The sequence below is a fragment of the Phyllopteryx taeniolatus genome, chromosome 9 (assembly GCF_024500385.1).
Source record: "Phyllopteryx taeniolatus isolate TA_2022b chromosome 9, UOR_Ptae_1.2, whole genome shotgun sequence".
Classification (NCBI taxonomy): Eukaryota; Metazoa; Chordata; class Actinopteri; order Syngnathiformes; family Syngnathidae; genus Phyllopteryx; species Phyllopteryx taeniolatus.
The window spans coordinates 14731757-14748912 of NC_084510.1; the positions used below are offsets into that span (position 1 = coordinate 14731757).

General features: G+C 40.7%; 1 protein-coding gene across 6 annotated transcripts in view; it reads left to right on the plus strand.

The window, feature by feature from the left end:
• kif21b (kinesin family member 21B) overlaps positions 1-10758 on the plus strand; it is a 96748-nt gene extending 85990 nt beyond the window's left edge. For 4 of the 6 annotated variants that reach the window (XM_061784707.1, XM_061784710.1, XM_061784709.1 and 1 more), the window contains 3 exons: positions 2420-2619; positions 3688-3811; positions 4881-10758. In XM_061784707.1, the coding sequence (XP_061640691.1) occupies positions 2420-2619; positions 3688-3787 (300 nt within the window). In that variant the 3' untranslated portion in view covers positions 3788-3811; positions 4881-10758. The remainder of the gene's footprint in view (positions 1-2419; positions 2620-3687; positions 3812-4880) is intronic. The other 2 variants (XM_061784711.1, XM_061784712.1) reach the window with 1 other exon arrangement.
• Positions 10759-17156: the final 6398 nt, after the last annotated feature.

Sequence of the window (17156 nt, forward strand, 5' to 3'; positions counted from 1 at the left end):
AGGCACATTGGGAATTTTTTGTCACAATTTAAATTTGTTCCCAAGTGTCTCCATAAAATATATCTGACAATATTTGCTCAAAATACACAAAAGGTAGGAATTATACTTGCTTATTACAGTGCTGCTTTCTTACGCGGGGTATGCCAATGCGAGTGAGGCTTGTCATTAAAATGACGACCACAGGCAGAGCTCGGGGGTTGAGATGAGGTGGGGGCTCCTACTAGCCCACAGTGGATAGAAAAAGCAAGTGAGCTTTCACTTCATCATCAAGCTGCCGTATTGCATTTGTAGTTAGTGTAGCGACTCTCTCCATATACAGTATGGCGCATGCAGTGGACATATCGCCAAACACATGGGCCTTGTTCAGACTGGCGGATCCAAATATAGTTTTTGTCATATATGTCTTGACCTTATGAAGTCTGGACAGCAAAAATCACATCAAATCCAATTTGAGGAAGACGGATCCGGAACAAGGGAAGGAGGTAGTTTGTTAGCGTGAAGCTTTGTCAAGGAGTTGCTGTTAAATCACAAGGGGCAACAATCCTGAACAGCTTGTTCACAGACATGTTTTCACAAATGGGCAGCTAACAAAAGATTTCACTTAATGGGTGAGCAGGTCCTGCAGAGATGTAATTATTTGTATAAAAGCAATTGAAAAGTCAATTTTCCATAATCTGTCGTTCCCAACAAGCCTTTGAGCCTACAGTACATTTTATGTTTGTATGTAGTTTCATTTTGGGCTCAGACATGGTTCAACCTGTTTTCTCTCTTCCACTTTTACTTCAAAGCCCCCCCAGAGGAAGTATTATACATACATTCATGTCATTTGCCAGTTGTTTTTTTGTTTTTTTGTAAGCATGTGGTAGTTTGTTCCTGACAGTGGGTGAGAGACCATGAAGAGAGAATGCATTTAAAAAATTTGAGGAAAGAAAACACACAGATTTCAAACTGTTTTAGTAGAATCAAATATAAGATTTATTATTTTTTATTTTTCATGGAGAATGAAACTTGTTTTTGTTGTGAAATGCTTATTTGAAAAGCAGAAGATATGGCTGTGGGCTAGTTGAGTTTTTGAAAGTGCAACGAGACAGGAAAGTTTGCCACTTGAGCACTAATGTAGTTGAAAAGAACACAAATATCTGTAAGTGCACACATTTTTAGCTGCTGCCATTTTTTTGCACCTGCTACTTTGAGGCTTGTGTCATTGGGATTATCTTTTCACACACAAGGCAGCACACACAGTTTTTTTTTTTTTTTTTGACTGAATTGAGCTAAGAATAACGTTGCCTGTGGATCTCAAACTGTGTTTATACGTTGCCCAGTAACCATATTGGTTGTTTTTGTTCTCCTTACAGAGGAGTTTATTTTCATCGTTGTGTGTGTGTGTGCGTGTGTTCCACTGAGTCCAGCCTGTGTGTAATTGTTGATATTTCTATGGATATCCATTTTGCATTGTAAAATAAAAAACACACTGATGACTCATTCCTCTTTGCCACCAGTGGTAATTGCCTCGCAAATATAACAATTAGGGAGTTTATCCTTTTGATGCTCACTGTGCATGTACTTGAGTACAGCAAATTTGATGAAAATTCTCAGTTTTAAGGCTTGAATGGACTTGAGAGATTCCACTCAATACACTTCTCACGAAAAGTTATGCGTGTTTGGCTTTCTCGGGAAACTCAGGATGAACCTTAAATCCACTATAACTTCTACAGGTGAACTGAATTTGACCTTTTCTAAGCATATGATTGCACGTGTCCAATACATTTCCTGTTTCGATTAGAATTAGTATTGAAGCTGTCCTCTTCAACACGTTCACATTTCAACATGAGAACAAGACGCCGCCTAACAATTGATCAACAGTACCGCACCACTGCGAGGCTTCAAACAAGATGTTCTCAGAGGGAAGTAGCCAGTGAGATTAGATTAGAAACAAAGACACTGGAAGAGTCACAGAAAGCATAGAAGTGGATGTTTGTGGAAATAAAATAAAAACAGCTGTTTTGAATTTTGCCTTTTAGCTTTTTGTTAAAGAGCAAGTTGTGCAAAACGTACGGAAACATTCAATAGTTTGACATTTGCTTTCAAAGATTTAGAGAAGGTCAAATTAAGTCCAGCTTTAAAGGTTATAGTGCATTTTACGTTTATCCTGAAATTTCACACGAAAAGCTAACTTTTTTTGCTAACTTTTTGTGAGTAGAGTATGTTATGAGATTTGCACTGTGCTACCTGTCTTTTTCAGTGTTTAAAATGTCAGTCTTTTAAATTATACACTGCTTTAATATACATGTGGGATTGACATACTAATCGATTCATTGCACCATGGCAAAATTTGTCTTGCCTTGTCATATTTGTGCATGAATTGTCCACTATGAAAAGTCTTTTGCTGACTGAGCACTTCTCTACCTTCACCCGACAGCAAATCCCCATCGCCCACAAGGACTGGGTGTGCGCCCTGGCGTACGTCCCGGCAAGGCTGTTGGTGCTCAGCGGCTGCCGGGGTGGCATGCTGAAGGTGTGGAACGTCGACAACTTCACTCCCATCGGAGAAGTCAAAGGGCACGACAGCCCCATTAATGCCATATGTACCAACTCCAGGCAGATTTTCACTGCATCCAGGTAACTTCAATTTCTACCATGAATTGTCCTCAGGAGTTGCTTTGCTCTATTGGGAAAGGAACTATTTTAGGTTATTGAAGCCTGGGTTCAAAGCAGGCCCCTTAATACCTCACTGTGGGGCAGAAGGTCATTCAAGAGAAAGTTTTTTTTTTTTTTTTTTTTTTTTCCTGCATTGGCCATTTTAATCACGTCCTCTTAGTGTCACACTCAATGTATGAACACATATGATGCAATGACACTAGATTTTAGATTTCCTATAGTTATTGTTATTACAATGGATGTTTTCATAATGATTTATTACTACCAACATTTTAGGGCTTTTTTGTTAAACAGTTGATGCATTTCAAATCACAAATTATGGAACTACAAACTGCCAAAAGTGACTCCAGGCTTTTTCACAGATCATTTTATTGTATTACTGTCAGCTCATACTGACAGTTTTAACAAAAATTACAAAGAGTGATTTTTGTTTTTTCCATTCTCCCCCGTTGAGTAGTGTCAATAGCAAAACGTCAAGTGTCAATGCTTTGAATGTTGTCTTAGTTAAAGTGAAAGTTATCTGTTGTACAACCAGGTAATTAATGATACACAGGTTTCAGTTCCTAGGGAGACTCCCGATACTTAGCCATGGGGAATGCAGTTATTAATACCTATTACAAGGATAGTGTGGGGTGTTCATACAGGTGGTCATAAAAGTGAGGAAATAATTTGTTGCTGGTGACAACTTGAGGATTTTTGAAATCGCATCATGAGACAGAATCATAAATTGGTGTTCTCTGTGTAACAATAAAGAAAATCAAGAATAATATCAGCCCCTACAGAAAAGGGGCACTTGTGGAACTGGAAGGTTCGGAAACTTTGTTTCAAGTTTCTCACATTGCTACAGAAGAGACCCCATACCAGGTGGTGATTCCTCCACGTTTGTTCACAACCAACTTCACTTACGTTTTACTCCTTCTGCTTTCTGTCTTCTCCTGTTCCTCATTCTCCTCCGCCAATCATCTGCCTCTTCAATCCTACTGGAAAACAACCTGTTTGTCTCACACCTTTCCTCCTGGATGACCCCAGTGATTGCAGGGTGAAATTATGGAACTATGTGCCTGGCTTGACCCCGTGTCTTCCTCGCCGGGTCCTCGCCATCAAGGGCCGAGCCACCAGCCTCCCATGATTACCACCTTTCCTCCTCCCTCCGGTACTTTCTTTTCCTTTCCTTTTCCTGTCCTAACACTTTTCCTTCCTTTTTTCTGCTCTCTTGCCATCATGCAAGAGTTTTATGCCGCTTCATAAGTAACAATTTATGAATTTGCACATTTGAATTATTTTCAGCATTATACTAATTGCTATTATCAGCCCATATTTCCTCACGAAATTATTTAGAATGATTATCAGACATTGCAGTCACTTTGACTTGAAAGTAAATTCCAATTTACAACCATGGAGAGATCCCTGGATTAAAAAACAAACAAAAACAAATGGAGATTTGATGAGGACTCGTACAGCTGTCTCATCTGACAACTGTAACAGAAATAAGAACATACAACTGTTGTGCACCTATGAGCCTCTGGTCCTCAGCCACTCCCCTGCCCCGCCCGCCTCAAGGCCTGTCGCGGATACCGTGAGAAAACTCATCAAGACTTGAATACGAAGGGAAAATTTGGCCTAAATTCCACCACGCACTAACTTCATTGTGAGCAGACGGGGCCACCAGGAACATAGTGTCAACCTAACTCAAGGGAGACAAAGACAAACCTGTGACGCTGAATAACAAAAGAAGAACCAGCTACATTATTTTTGCCAATTCCCTTTGTGTTTTGTGCTGTCATTTTAAAACATGTTCGGAGCAGCGCTCACACTTGAACTTAAGTGACCCAAGCCACAAGCAGGCAAACTACATCTTCACGCTGTCTCAAACTGCTTGTTTGGTGCACACCTGAGTTCAGATGATAGTGTTTGTTTTAACCCAACCAAACTTGGCAATTGTGAACATAGCCAGCCAAATCAGCGCACATGTATTTGATCAAGTGGCTGATAATTCACAAAGAGAATACGAAAAGTTGACATTGGTGCACAAGCAACTTTATCAGTCATCAGTTTGAGAGTACGGTACCTTTGGAAAAGTGGGAACAAAAAGCGGAGGCGCATGTGTGTGCGCGTCTACAGAGACCTCACTGATGTGTTATTTCTCTCTTGTGTTTTCCTGACTTCCCTTTTCTGAAAATACCTCCAAATCCCTCTCCCTCTCCAACTGTGCCTGTTTGCAGTGACAAGACGGTGAAGCTGTGGATGTCAAAAGTGTGGAGGAAGAGGTGACAATCCAAATGATGGCGGTTGAGCATTTTTTCGTGTGGATTCAGTTGTGGTCTCTGACCTCACTTCCATGCCCAAGGCAATTCCACTTTTATTTGTTACTGTGAAAAACGGAACATTGCCTTGAAAGGCATAATAAACAATTGTTCCTTTGATTTTATTTTTTTATTTTTTTATTTAATAATTTTTTTTTTTTTTTGAAAGTGCCATTTGCTGTGATGCTACTTGGACAAGGCAAATGCATCTTGCAGACACATCTGGCAGGACCATTTCTCTCATCACAACAAAATGAAGAAGAAGAGTGTCCTGCTGTTTCCCCTTTTTTTTTTTGAGGGCGGTGAAAAGCAGAGTACTTACGGAACATTTGTGTAAACACCTTCAATATCTCCTTGAAGGAATTCTGTATTTTTTTACATCAATCATTGAACAATCATCTTTCATGACCATCGTTGTCATTTTTATTCAGCTGTTACACAACGAGACATCTCATGTTGTACCCCAGGTTTTCCCTTAAGTTGTCACTGAATTTCTGTGGTGATCAACAAGTAGTCTTTAATGTTCATTTTCCCTACCTCATTTGTTTTGGACTGAGCATTCCACATGGGCGAGAACATGTTTATGGGTCTCTCTGCACAAAAACCTGGTGCTGCATTTGTCTGGCGCTTTATGTCTGTAAATGTGTCCTCTGTTGGTTCAGGCTGTCTCGCTGCTTACCTTGCAAACAGGAAAACACACATCCAGTACCACAAGCGAGGTGATACTGGCCCTGGAGGAGCTCGCTAGACTTCATTATCTTCTGCAAAAAGTCCTGACGACAGCAGAAATACGAAACACCCCCTGCAGACTACAGTGCTTTCATTAAGGGCAAGATCGGTCCCATCCCATACAGTATGTGGCCCCCTACATGCCTTTTTAACCCTCTATGTAAAGGGTAACTGAGGCCCCCAACAATCCTTCTTCATTACAGAGAATATCCTGTAATTGGCGCGGGTCCAGTCATGCCAAATAAGCCAACATACATGGAACAGTCAAACTACTGTAGCATTTAAACAGCAAATTTGACTGGACTGAGATGATGTGGGCATGCTCCTGAGTAGGCTAAGAAGTAGACTACAGTGGAACCTCAAACTCAAGCTGCGGTAAAATGTAAAACCAAACATTTAGCAGAACGTGAAGCAATTGAACTTTAATGATGAAGGTGCCTCATGTTTTGTAATTCTTAGTTACTGCTACATAAGTGAAAAACAAAGAGTACCACTACTAAACAGAAATAAAAACATTCCTCATGTATTGTTTGGCCGGCAACTGGTTAGCACATCTGCCTCACAGTTCTGAGGAGCGGGGTTCAAATCCCGGCCCCGCGTGTGTGGAGTTTGCACGTTCTCCCCGTGCCTAGGTGGGTTTTCTCCGGGCACTCCGGTTTCCTGCCACATCCCAAAAACATGCATGGTAGTTTGATTGAAGACTCTAAATTGCCCGTAGGTGTGAATGTGAGTGCGAATGGTTGTTGGTTTCTATGTGTGCCCTGCGATTGGCTGGCGACCGGTTCAGGGTGTACCCCGCCCCGAAGATAGCTGGGATAGGCTCTAGCAGCACACGTGACCCAACTGAGGATAAGCGGTAAACGAGATGGATTTATTGTTTGGAATTCACTATATTAAATATAATCCCTGACTGGAAATTCAATTTACGCTCAACGGTCTACTGACCCTCCGTTTCCAAAGCCCTTACAGATTGAGACCTAATAACCCCCCTCCCCCTCCCCATACAATGTATTGGAATAAGTAGCAAGGAAGCCATCAAAGCCAAAGAAAAAGCAAAATATATCAAACATTTTTTGTTTCTTGCTGAACTGAACTGTTGTGCAATGTTTTTATGTTTTGCATGGTGTCATTTCCCGTTGTTGGTCCCATCTTTAGAATAAGTGCCAGTTAAAAAAAAAAAAAAAGGCAACAAAAAGCAAAAACGCACCGAGTCTTAATCCTTTGACGGCGTCTGAGCCAAGGTCTAGCTAATTTCTCATGTGACGTCATACAAGAAACTGTACTGAACTTGTGTGACTTTAGCAGTGGCGGCTGGTCAATAAGTGCGCTAGGGGCACCGCCCTACCGATTAGCTGAGTCACTACCTTGAAAAAGGGAAAAAAGTTAATCAAAATTCAATGTTACAATAAAATTACAAATTATATGTAGTTTTAGTTGAGCCGCATAAATTCTCTACAGTTAATGAAGAGTAGACCCGATTTGTTTATTGTTGCTGTCTCATTCTATGACAATTTCTGGAGAGGACGAGGGAGGATGTCGCATTCCAGCGCCCGTTTAACGTTTAACAGGTTTAAAAAGAAATTCCACTCTCCATTTGTCGTTCGTATTAGTCAACGTCACGTCTGGTCTCCGGGCCCTCCTACCGCCTCTTTTGGCGTTTTCATTTGGCTATTGTGGAGCCGAGTAGAGCTACGTGCAGTGTTTGAAAAATGGCGGCAGAGACCTTGAGTAAACTCAGTGAAGTCGCTTGTGTCTTGAGGTTAATTAAGGGACTATTTGGGGGTATATTTGACAATGTGTGTGCATATATATACTGTACAAACATTGTTGTCTGATGTATTCCAAATAAGGGCATTCTATTTCAGAGGTTCCACTGTACTTGATGCTGGTAAGCCAGGGAGAGCATGACCAATTTAGCAGATTTCACTTCCTGCATGTGCAAAATACACAGAGATGTAACGCTGTCCTAATCGCTGTTTGTCAGATAGCTTTACATGTTTCATGATGTAATGTTTTAACTTGAAAAACCAAGAGGCTAACGGAGGGCATATGATATCAGAGGTTGAATTGAGTTTGTCCAAGTAGTTGAGCTTCCCTCCTGTGCTCATGTATCCTGGTAGTCCTCACACTGAAGGCTTCACCCATTTTCCCGGCTACTGAAAGTCTGTGTGAAGCCAATTTAATTAGCGCTCTCACATTTCTCCTGGCTCCTCTGCAGAAGAGACTTTCTGGGGGAAAGCAGGTCACCACTGAGAGGGATTTTGAAATCTCCTTCCGCCCACTTTTTACTGCCCAATTCAACGACGGGAAGACATTTCCTGTTTCGAAGCAAACGGGCATAATGTCCACTGGCTTTTCTCATTTTTTGGCTCGCCCGATAGGTCTGATAGTCTTTCTTGCATGTATCTTCAAACGTTATTTTTTTCCCCCCCCTTGTCATCCAAATTCAGAAAATGTTGACATGAAGCTTTTTCATCTGGCACTCATAAGCCAAACCCCCCCCAGAACTCCCAACTCCTGTCCCCTGCACATGACGAGTCCTTTAAAATGATGAAAGGATGTCGAAAAGGTGGTGCTTGTGTTACACTGAATTTCTGCAGTACACACTGCTTCCAGGAGTCAGATGCTGCCGACACACTCCAAAAGCAATGAGGTTTTTTTTGTTTTTTTTAATGCAAAAATGTGGACCAACAAGACTTATTGGGGTGGTCTCGGTTTCTATATTTTTGCCATGATGAGAAACTCAGGTACGGGTTGAAGGATCATTTTAGATGGTATTGAACTCATCACTTGACGTTGTGATTTTTGGGTCACATTTTTCAAATGCCTTGTTTGTGAAAAAGGGTACTATTAGTGTATCACCCTATTCATATTCTACATGTATTTTGTATGTATTTTCTGTAAATAGGTTTACTTTGCTGGAAAAATCTTAATTGAGGTTTTTAAAATCTGGCCAAAGTATGTAAATCGGAGGGTTTACGTTTGGGGAAAAAAATGTATTAAGGTTAAAAAAAAAAAAAGAAAAAAAGGATTTTACTATTGGTACACTCCTTCAAATTGCTCTTATTTTATTTCAACTCAAGGGCACGCCACTGGACCCTTTACTGTATTTTAGTCTGTGCCAATTAGCCAGAAAAAAAATGCAGTTGGCCACCTTTTATGTTTCTCGGTCATAACTGGTGAGGATAGGATCTCACTGTGAGTGGCCCCCCTGCTTATACATACAGTGTTCATGGTGCTAACTGAATGATAGCACATCTGTGAAGATTGCATGATAGCACATCTGAGGAGATTGCAGTTCATCCCATTAAGAGTTATCAGCCTCAGTGCTTAAGACCTGCATCAATTTCATATCCAATTTGCCAAAGGATCACACTGTTTATTGAAATTTCACTTCCCACCTAGATGATCATTTAATCTGGCCATCATTATCTTCAAAGTTGTCCCTAGTTCTAAAGAAGAGTCCGTCCAATTACAAGGCTTGATGCTGTGTAAATAGTCATGTCATAACTTTCAGGATAACAACCTGACTTCACTTTCTTCAGACAGCCTCTTCATATTCACTGCTACGAAAGCTATGGGAATTTAAGGGAAAAGGTCTTAATTAAAGTGGGTACGGAAAGTATTCAGACCCCCTTAAATTTTTCACTCTTTGTTAGATTGCAGCCATTTGCTAAAATCATTTAAGTTAATTGTTTCCCTCAATGTACACACAGCACCCCATATTGACAGAAAAAAAACGAAATTGTTGAAATTTTTGCAGATGTATTAAAAAAGAAAAACTGAAATGAACTTCAATGATTTAAGCAAATGGCTGCAATATAACAGAGTGAAAAATTTAAGGGGGTCTGAATACTTTCCGTACCCACTGTATATTTTTATAATTTTAATAGAATAATAAGCATAAGCGTATGTTATGTTTTTTCCAGTCATCTGACAGTGTTTTTAAATAATACTGAGTGACATTACCCGATTGATTAATTCATTTCACCTGATGCGCCAAAAAAATTACAATTTAAAAGTAATTACGACTTACGAAAAAAATCCGTTACAGTAATATTATGACACAATGCTCGCAAATTACAACTATTCAGGTAACCCATAAAATATAATAATACTGTAGTAAAAACTATAATCTCGTCAGATCACAAATTTTGCTTAAAAATGCACCTTTTTAGTCATCATAGTCCAACATGACAATCTTATTTACGTAAGATAACTTTTATAATAGAAGAGTACTGTCATCAGTCTTCTACTCTATTATTGTCATATCAAGACTTGTTGCTGTCGTATTACTACTTTATTTTCAGAATTTTACCATTTGTTTTTCTTTGCAGGAGTGGCCCTAATACTCATTCATTCGCTGAAAGTTAGTACTTCCATGCTCTTTGGATAGTAGACACTACTGTGAATAGGCCAGATATGTACTGTATGAAATGTAGTCTTGACTGTGCGTTCTAAATACGACACTGGAATCTTACTGCAAACACGCCTTTTTAGATCTTCAGTAGGTTTAGCAGACAATTCTATTAAAATTATCTGTGAAATGTGCAGGCATGTTAAGATACTTATGTCTGCCCAGTCCTGTTTTGTAAATGTTGAGAGAGCAGCATGCTGACCTTTATTGACGCAAGTCTTCCACTGGAACCTTTATTTCATTTCATTTTGAATTAAAAAAAAAACAAAACAAAAAAAGAAGTTATTAGCAGACTAATAGTAAAAATGCTCTTATGACGTGTTACTGTCCTTAATGTACAATTGAGCCCCCAACCAGCTGGAGGCGCTATGCAGTCAAACAATTAAAAATAAATAAATAAATAAGAACTTTGTACCAAACCTCAAAACAGTATGAACAGCTAATATAAAAAAAGTACCATAAACGAAGAAAAACTGAGTTGTCACTAAATTTGAATTGATTACACGGTGGCTTTTCAGAGTTGTTTCTGTGATTTTGTCCTAAACCCTGTCAGAATCAAGCAACCCATTACAAGTGATTGGCTAGTGAGCAATTAGCACTTCACACCCAGCCCGACCATCGTGTGACTGTCAAGAAATAGAAGCTTGGTACCTCGACTTCAGCCTTGTGCCTCAGCCAGCGGGCCTTACACAATCACAATGTCTGTGTAGCAGAAACATGGTCCTACAAATTCAGTTTTAAGTCTGCCGATGTCTCCGCTCACTCGATCATTAACGGCTGAGAAGTCTTTTCATCATCCGGGCCGACGGGACGGGATCGACTAGAGGGCTGCTTACTACTTTGCTGCTAGCTGCCAGCTCTCAGTCACACATCTCTTCTAAGAATACATGTTGCAATGTCTGTGAAAACAATACTTGATGCGACATGAAAGCAGGGTGAAAGGTCATTTGTGCCTTTTATTGCACAAACTACTCATTCTTAAATGAGTAAAAATGTGTGTGGAGTTTTTGTTGTTATGAGAATATGCATGTGACCAAGCCATGTACAAACGGGTTTTAGTGTATATAATGTAAATACATATTTAATGACAAATACAATGTTCGCTGAACAGAATAAATGTGTTAAAAAAACATGCTTGGCGGAAGTGTTTTCAGATTTTGGATGTTATTTTGGTGTATCCAATAATCTAACCTAAGAATGACAGGTGTAAAGTCATTGTGGTGAGGAGAACGGCATTTCTGTCATTGCTGTGCCAAACCCTCGATCACCTCCAGTTCATCTTTGTAGTTTTTATGTTACAGCCTTATTCCCAAATAGATTAACACCCCGTAATGGCAGCATGAAAAGGTTTAAAATAAATGTACATATATATATATATATATATATATATATATATATATATAAAACATGTACATAAGTATTCACAGCTTTTGCACAGCTGAGGTGAGAAGAGTACTTTAGAATAATAGTACTCTTAGTACTATTACTTACTTATTACTTACTACTAGTACTTAGTAATAGTAATAATAATAGTAATAATAGTGTCTCCAAAGTGTTCTCTGTCAATTGACTGTCTGTTGTCGTACTAGAGCGGCTCCAACTACCGGAGACAAATTCCTTGTGTGTTTTTGGACATACTTGGCAAACAAAGATGATTCTGATTCTGATAATGTAACTCCAGTAAAAGTAAAAAGATGTCCTCCAAAAGCTTGGATGATTGGTGTGGTGAATGTGCGCCCCGCCCCGGCTTTGCGTGTTCATTTTCACAACTAAGTGAATTTTAATTCGGAAATCAATTACCATGGGTTGCAAGGCATCATTTTCTTTTTGAGGTTAGTAGTGAATGTCCATATTCAGTATCCGTAGCACTCCTTCCCTTTGTCCGTATTGTCAGCCTGCATTTGTCAGGGAATGGCTTTAAATAGAACTAGAAATGCACCCAGTGGAGCACAGACCTTCACGAAGGTGGAGAGATTGTGGTCTTCTGTATACTTCTCCTCTCATGTTCTCTCAACACTCCTTGTGGAGGCCGGTCCTGTTGATTCTAAACTGTGACGACATGCATTATGGAGAATTTCAAAGGCACACTTGTCCTCTGGGTAGTTGACTTCAGATTTTCTTTACTGATGATTTGATTAGACCCAATGCATGTAATTAAAAACAATAAATGAGCTGACATAGTTGAACATAAAAGAAAAATAACAGATGGACACATGGTTAGATTTTTATTTCACCTGAAGGCTTTTCTGTCTGCATCAAGATTCTCTCAGAAGAAACACATGCATCTTCATTCCCTTTGCGAACGCATGATCATTAACTTGTGCGGGGCAACACTTGCCACATTCGCGGCGGGACACACAAACGTTGTGATGTATGATGGCCATTAACGCCTCAGAGGAGGCGAAAACCATTTGAAGATGCCAGTCACAAACAAATATCCACACACAGCACAATCGTCACATCCTTCCTAGAAGGGCGTGTTCCATCTGCTCGCCCCACATAAAACAAATAATAATAATAAACTCCAGGAATTTGATGCCAGTATCTTGTTCAGTTTGATTACATTGCAACATTTCAGCCAAGTCTCCTCTTACTTGCTGATCCATTGATTTCTGTCCTTGTGAGCCATCAATCACGCTGCAACTTAAGGAGTAAATTCAGGCAAATACCTGGAGTGAATACTAAAGCCCTTACAGTAACTGCTTGTGTGTGTGCGTAAACAATAAGAAGTGGTTATCACTGGAAATGAAAGTTCTCACTTGCTCATCCATCACTCTGTAGCAGACATGCGCCCCTCAAACGGAGGTGACACAGTGGCGCCCCACAGTTTGACAATCTGCAGCCTTCGAAGCCGCCCTGCTGTGAGACTCCCACAACAAGACGCTTTGGACCCTAAAGTCATTAGCAGGTCCCCTCGAAATCTTGGTTTACACTCATCAAAGAGTCCTTTCTTCGTTTGAACTCACAACAGGCCAAAAGAGACCGATCGACGGTGGGATGCAAATACAGCAACAAACTATTTGCTTAATATCCTAACGTGCGTGCAAGGCGCCACCCGCAGGCGTCGAGAGGAACTGTAAAGCCGACCGGGCGGACTCTCATTTGATGTTTAACCAAGGAAAAATTTCACAAACTGCAGAATTATTCCAAATGTATGCCTTGATGTCTGTGTCATTGTGTCAACTTACAAATGCAGCTGTGAGATTTTGAGAATTGTTTGTCTTGATTTGAATCATAAGCAGTTGATTTGCCAAAACTAAAGTATCAACATTCCATGTGCTTGACCTGTGAGTAAGGAGAGTACCAAGTTGAGGTTATTTTATATTAATATGTGATTTTAAACCCATTTTATCAAATTTGTAAACAAGATTCAAGCTGATGGGTGTGGTCTTCTCCGTCCCTCTTCGACACACCCCTGGGGTACTTGACCCTGGCGCTCGTGTGTTTTCGCTCGTGTTTTTCCTCTCCTCTTGTCTTGCTGGCAGCTCGCCCGGTGGGCCATCCCTCCCCCTTTTGCCCTTTCTTTGTTCGGGCGCACGGCTCGGTAACCGCGAAAGCCGGGATAGAACAGACTTGGCTTCCCAGCCTAATCGTGGGCCACCGCTAGGTGATCAGAGCAGCTACTACGAAGGTACCAGGTACGCTTCCAGCCAAGCGGGATCGCTCTGAAATTGCCAGCAAGCCACACAAAAAAAATAGACAGGAAGAGAGACGGTCCGGTTCTCCCAAGAAGGCATGACCCACAACAATTTTTTCTTCTTCCGCCTCTTTCCTTTTAGTTAAATTTTTTTACATATTTTTCTTCTGCAACCAAATCTGTCGCCTTGCTTCCTGAGCAACTTGCAGAGAGAGAGAGACTGCCACCCACCAGCTTGAGCCTACGGTCGTGAGTAGACCACAACATGAGTGCCTAATAATTTCGGGGAAATTATTATTATTATTATTACCCTCAACTTTTCTCCTCTCTCTCTCCCGTCCGCACTGGACGCAGTAAACGCTCACGTTTCCAACTTTAGTCCCAACACACAATGTTCTTTTTCCCTTTTCGTACGCCTATTTTCCTTCTGTTTACCATTATTAGTGTTATTTTCTTTCTTTAGTTAGACCCGTTATGTGTTTCCCTCTGGATCCCTTGTAGATGTCATTAAATATACTATAAAATTCCACTCTGTTGTATTTTGTGTGTGTTCTGAGTTTAAGTAAGCCTCTGTCATCTAGAACTCAAAATTTCATAAAGTGTAGCAACCTTCAGATTACAAGACTGATAAAAAGGTTTATCGTCACTTTCCCTAAATGTTATCCATATAAACAGTCACATGGTGCCTCTTTACGAGACATAGTAGTTTGAGTTTAACAATTAAACTTAAAATTAAGTAACTAACTTATTATTTTCTACTAAATTAATTACATTTGTATTTGACTAATATACGCTACAACTGTGTCCCACTGAGATACACTGACAATAAAAGGACCATTACAGTAACTTGTGTTCCACAGACCAACAAAATAAACCAAATTACCAACACTGCTCTAACCCGCCTCTGGTGCACAGTTGCGCCGCTTGCCATGCCGGATTTACGCCGTTCACAAAAATAGGGCCCTATATGTTTCAGCGTGCTGCTGCAATGTTTTCTGGTAATATTTCAACTTTATTATCAGAGTAGTAGTATCATTATTTTCTGCTCTTGTCACTGTGGCCCTCATAGTCCTTCACAGAGATATGTTTCATGTGCAGCCGTGGGATTTTCAGTACAGTTCAAGAAAACATATAATCCCAGTAAAAACAACAATTCCGCGATCATTAACAGAGTTCAATTCCCTTTCATGTCTATGAGAGGGAGGATGAGAGCACCTAAAAAAAAAAGTGAAGTCTAACTGAAAAAAAAAAGCCAAAAGTGTGCTAATTGGCAGCGAACAAAGCAGTTTGAGGAGATGCATTGGGCTTGATGGATGATGAGCAACCAAGGCGAGTAATTCAGCGAAAAGCACCTTGTGGGGAAAAATGAGCATGCTTGTAGGAAGAGCAATAAATGAGCAGTATACCTGAGGACTGCAGATATTCTGTTTTAAATAATGGATGATGCAGAAGGCAGCATTGCTGATGTGCCAATTAGGGGGGTAAATGAGAACATACTTCACATTTACTGCCATAAGTGTGAGGGTAAACAAAGCCAAATGATTAACAATTTTTTCATGGTACTGCATAACCTTGACTGAAAATATATCCCAAAAACAACCTTAATGTTCCATGGCTTGACACTCTAAATCATTTTATTCAACTTGTAAATGCCGTGAGATGCTGTGAGTAAAGCAAACCATTCAGGGACTCTAAATGACCGCCGAGGAGGATTTTAATGATGAGGAGTGTCTTTAACGTCTGCAAAAATATTCCCATTGTCATATTGTGAGCATCTGCATGTCTATGGGAGAGAGCTAAGGACTATTAACGGGGCTGGTCTTGTCCCACTTTATTTCCAGGTTTCCACACCACGCACATACTGTACACACACACACACACACGCACGCTCATGATTAGATTCATTTCTTTGTTGTAACAATGATTCTTGGAAAGTCAGTTTATTTTCCTTTTAAATGTTGCCACACACAAAGAGTACAAGCATTTGTGGGATGAGCGGCACAACAAAGTACGTGTGTTGTATCAATGTAAAATATGCCAAATCCTCACAACCACAAACTGCTTATTACAATTACGCACTCCTGTTCAAATGTCAGCCCATTTGTGATATGAAAAAATGAGACCAAATTGATTAGTGCAGTGTACCCTTTTTTTTTTTTTTTTGTCCTGTTCGGCTGTTAGGTCAAGCAGAATGGAGGATGTGTATCCCTTTTATGCCAGAACAATTTTACTGTGTCACAGTGGAGTTTTTAAGCTCTGGTTTCGTGGTATTATAATTGATATTTATTGAGAATCAGAGTCGATCAGTCGAACAGAACAAAGTTTCGAGAGGGGAGGGAGAAACGAAGACAAAAGACAAAGCACTAATTGTAAACAAGATGAGAAAAGTAAATCATTACATATCTTGAACAATGAAACATTAGATATGAGTCTTGTATGGGGCAGTAGTGCTAAACCCTGTGACGGAAGGACAGGAGAAGAAGCATGCAGGAAGCAAGGGTCGTGAAAGAGTCCCATGGGTGTGTGCCTGCGGACACATGTAAGTGAATTGACACCGTTTCGCATGCACAATGACTGACAGAAGTGTCCTGTAATTTCTGTGCCTGCACCACGGTGGGTAACCCACCCATTCAATTGAGAGGCGGGATCAGGGCCAGCGAGGGCGGGAGGTTGTCCCTTGTTTGTTGGAAAGGAGGGCGGATAGGGAACGATAAGGCGGAGGGGGAGGGGGGGTGAACCCAGGGAGCAGCCGCAGGGCATGACAGGGGAGCCCCAACAGCGAGCAGTCATTCAATATTTCTGATCACTTTGTCTTCGTTGGTTCTTTTCCCGTCTGTGTCGTCGTCTTCCATGGCAGAAAGTTGTAGGAGACCAGTGCGGTGAGCAGGTATGTGCCCATGCCGGTGTATCCTCCCAGTACCAAACACAGTGGCTGCACCAACACAAACAGACAGAAGACGTTCATGGACGCCCGGTCATCCAGCTCTAGCCGATCCGACTTGGTGGCGTTCATAACTGCAAAAAAGTACATAAGGGCCACCCCCGGGTAGAAAGCCAGCTCCACCATGGCTCTAAGGACAGGACACCTGGTAAGGAAATCTCTCGGGACTTAACATACCAACATAGAAACGTAGAAGTTAAATGAAACACTCACCAGTAAAATATTCCTATTCACTCAGAGAAAAACCTGTGAAGTGTGAAGACGGATAAGAAAGCAGACTTGGACCTTTGAGCCGTTATCCGATCACAACAGCACTCCATCAAACATTACCCACCTTCTGTCTTATTTTCTCTCTGAGCCCACTTCATATGTGTTACCTTCAAAATACTCCGGGATATTAAAAGCGGTACTTATCTCAAATTTAGTCGTGTGAATTTTGGAAATGATTCAGAAGGGTTCGCATTGAGAGAG